This window comes from Octopus bimaculoides, chromosome 3, assembly GCF_001194135.2.
Source record: "Octopus bimaculoides isolate UCB-OBI-ISO-001 chromosome 3, ASM119413v2, whole genome shotgun sequence".
NCBI classification, from domain to species: Eukaryota; Metazoa; Mollusca; class Cephalopoda; order Octopoda; family Octopodidae; genus Octopus; species Octopus bimaculoides.
Window position 1 is genome coordinate 45,992,483 of NC_068983.1, and position 3,363 is coordinate 45,995,845.

General features: G+C 32.2%; 1 protein-coding gene across 1 annotated transcript in view; it reads left to right on the forward strand.

Annotated features, from left to right (window-relative positions):
* The window catches only part of LOC106872296 (zonadhesin), a 79,108-nt gene that overhangs the window by 19,629 nt on the left and 56,116 nt on the right, over positions 1-3,363 (forward strand). The window contains exon 7 of the mRNA XM_014919235.2: positions 124-179. Coding sequence (XP_014774721.2) covers positions 124-179 — 56 coding nt within the window. The remainder of the gene's footprint in view (positions 1-123; positions 180-3,363) is intronic.

The following is a 3,363-nucleotide window of genomic DNA, read 5'->3' on the forward strand; positions in this document are numbered from 1 at the left end:
TATATATATATATATATATATATATATATATATATATATATATATGTATGTATGTATACTTTTGTAAAAATATATTTAAACATATATTATTATTATATCGTGCTTAAAATTTTATTCTTCTCTTTCAGTGCTTTGCTATTTGGTCAATATAGTGTCATTGAAATCCATTGAAAGTAATTGTAAGTATGATATTATACATAAAAAATATTTTCTGTCGCAGTGTTCGAGAAGTTCAACCTCTTCGTTTTTCCTTTTTTAGCCATGTACTGCTTCCTATAGTGATTAATGACGTACATTGTCATCTTTTCTTTGCCAACATTATCCCTCAAACTCGAGTCTGCATTGTTTGATAATTTAGTTAAGAATAGTATATTTCCATATAATACAGTCTTTGGTATTTTCTACTTCTAAGAAACGTTCTTCTCCATCAACATATTAATGTATGTTCCATTTTTACTCCCTCCTTGTTTTGGCTTCGTAAGTGTATAAGTGAGTGTATGCAATTCTATATATCTACAGGGTGTCCACAAAGTCTGGGTACATGGGGATTAAAACATACTTTAAGAAATTATTATTTCTCATATTTAATTGTTTATGTCATGATTTTATTTACTCCATGTACCCACATGGGAATTAAAACATACTTTAAGAAATTATTATTTCTTATATTTAATTGTTTATGTTATGATTTTATTTACTCCATGTACCTAGACTTTGTGGACACTCTGTATATAATTTCTATAGCATGATGTCCGCTTTCTGCAACTGGATATCCACTTTTTACTGCGGACGTCCAGTTCATTGCTGACCACACCAATTCAATTTCTATTCCTTTGCCTCTCTTTGATCCTTCCAATCATCTCTAATGGTATCAAGAGAGCTAGTCTAGTACTTCAATAATTTGGGGAAGTAGCAAAACATTGGATTTCAGGTCAATGGTGATGTAGCTGTGTTTATGGTTTTCAATCAACCGAACTTTAAATTATTAAAAGAAGTGAACTAAATATTCAAAATAGATTTAGATTCATTAATCATAATCTTAGGATCAGGTGGCTTGAAAGTGTCGGATTTATCAAAAAGACATATAATTCACAACTTCCCTGAGGCTAACACCTTCCATCGCAGCTTCAAATAAATCATCAGCGAAGATCCTGTTTAATTTTATGGAACGATTTTCCCCTCTTACAATTTGTGCCTGGGCTAACAAAACATACTAAGAATATTTGAAATAAGAACTCAACAAACACCAGGATTGCATCAAAATCATATTCAGAAAGAGGTATGGTCTTTCAGACTGCAATATAGTCCAGTGTAACGTTAGTTTATAGTATTCTATGGTTAAATCCCGAACACTCAGAGCTCTTTAAAGATATGGACCTACTCATAACAAATAGAACAATGATATAATGTTAAACTTCAAACTCACTTGTTTTTAATGCATTCATTTATGAGTTACAAAAGCGTCCTGGAATCATTTTTCGAAGTCACAAACTTTTGCACAAACCACATAACCAATACGTCTCATGAAGTAGAAAAAAATGGGGCGAGATAGAGAGAAAAAAAAGGTGTTGAGAGACAAAAATATCATCGGATAAATTCAGCGATGAAAACAAAACAAGACAATTAAACTACGAATGAGCCAATCATAGCAACAGTCACTACAGTTAACTAATATTCATTTGAACGAATAAAATACTAACTTGGCCAAAGCATGACATATCTTGTAGATAATCGAGATATATTTAAAGAAGCATTGCAATATATGGAAGTTTTTTTTTTATGAAAAACTAACACAATTTGGAAAAATTAGCAGTGTATTTTACGAAGTAAGTTGTATTTACAGTCAAGTTGTATTACAGTCAAGTTCCGTAGTGTAGTTTGTTTCCATGGAAGTTGTTTTCATTAATGCCTTGGTAGGTATGAAGAGACCAGTAACTCTCCAGGGAGAGGACGGTGTGGAATAATGAAGATAAGGTTGATAATGTTTAGTTCACATGAAACAAAAGATTAGGGCTATTCTAATAATATATTCTTATATTCTTAATATTATATTAAGCAGCGAGAAAAAGGACAGGATCTGGTTGTTCTACCGAAAATCCAATTCATTTTGGTTCAATACAAACGATAACATGAGTATTCTGAATGATATCGGCTTGAGTAATAATCATATTCAGAGTGTGTGAAAACATTTAGCCATACCAAATAACTTCCCCATCATGATATATGATATAGCCAGTCCAACATACAATACTTCTAAACATTACATCAAAATAATCAGGAATTAAATATAACAAAATGAGCAAGTGAATTGTTAGCAAAACTCATTCTTTTGTATTTTGCTGTACAACAAATAAGCACTAACACCTATACAATAGACAAATTAAATCCATGACTCTAATATGAGTGCGTAATTGATTTTTCACTAGATGCTCTACTGTCAGATAAAGACACACTCACTTTTGCATATACATCAGTTTGCTTTATGTTGGTACTGAAAGTTTGCATAATATCACATTGTAAATAGAAACAGTTCTGAATTGACCAGCATTGCATTTGCTTGCAGTGCCGACTTCAATACCTTCTTCTGAAAAAAGTTTACTCGTGGTAAACCAAGGTTCGATCCGGTATATGTTCTCTCTGATACTTTTAACTATAGAGAAAATGTGAGAAAAAGAGCTGAATCAACGTTAATTTGGAACATGATTTATGATGTGACAGAGACAAGTCAAACGGAATTGAAAATCGACAATCTTCTTTGTATGATTTCTGTTTAAGTTAGATAAGTTTCCTACAAATTATGTCTTACATTTTCAGCTCCGAACAAGACAGCCATGTATATAATATAGATTCGTGGGGACAGGAAAACAATATCTATGAATTTGGACTGAATTCCTTTATGCATTAGCCCACAATCATATCATATATATCACACACACACACACTCACACACATACACGCACACACAGAGAGACACGCACACACACACACCACACGCACAATGGCGGCTTTTTGTCATGACGTAATCTAAGAATGCATTAATAAGATGCTGCCGAAACAGCTGTTGTGAAGTTTCAACCACACTTGTATTCTTTTAAACATATGCTACACTTGAGGCCATCACTGAGTTGGATCTACAGCATGTACGGAAGGGTACCTATATGTATGTATGCATTTGTCTATTTGTACTTATAAATAGATAGACGTATAGTACAGTGTTTATCTTAATTTTGAACATTAAAAGTATAAAAAAACCGCATTATTTATGAAATGACCCAAAATATACATGTATGTTTATTAACGTATATGTAATGTATATGATGTGTGTGTGTGTGTGTGTGTGTGTATGTGTGTTTTGTGTGTGTG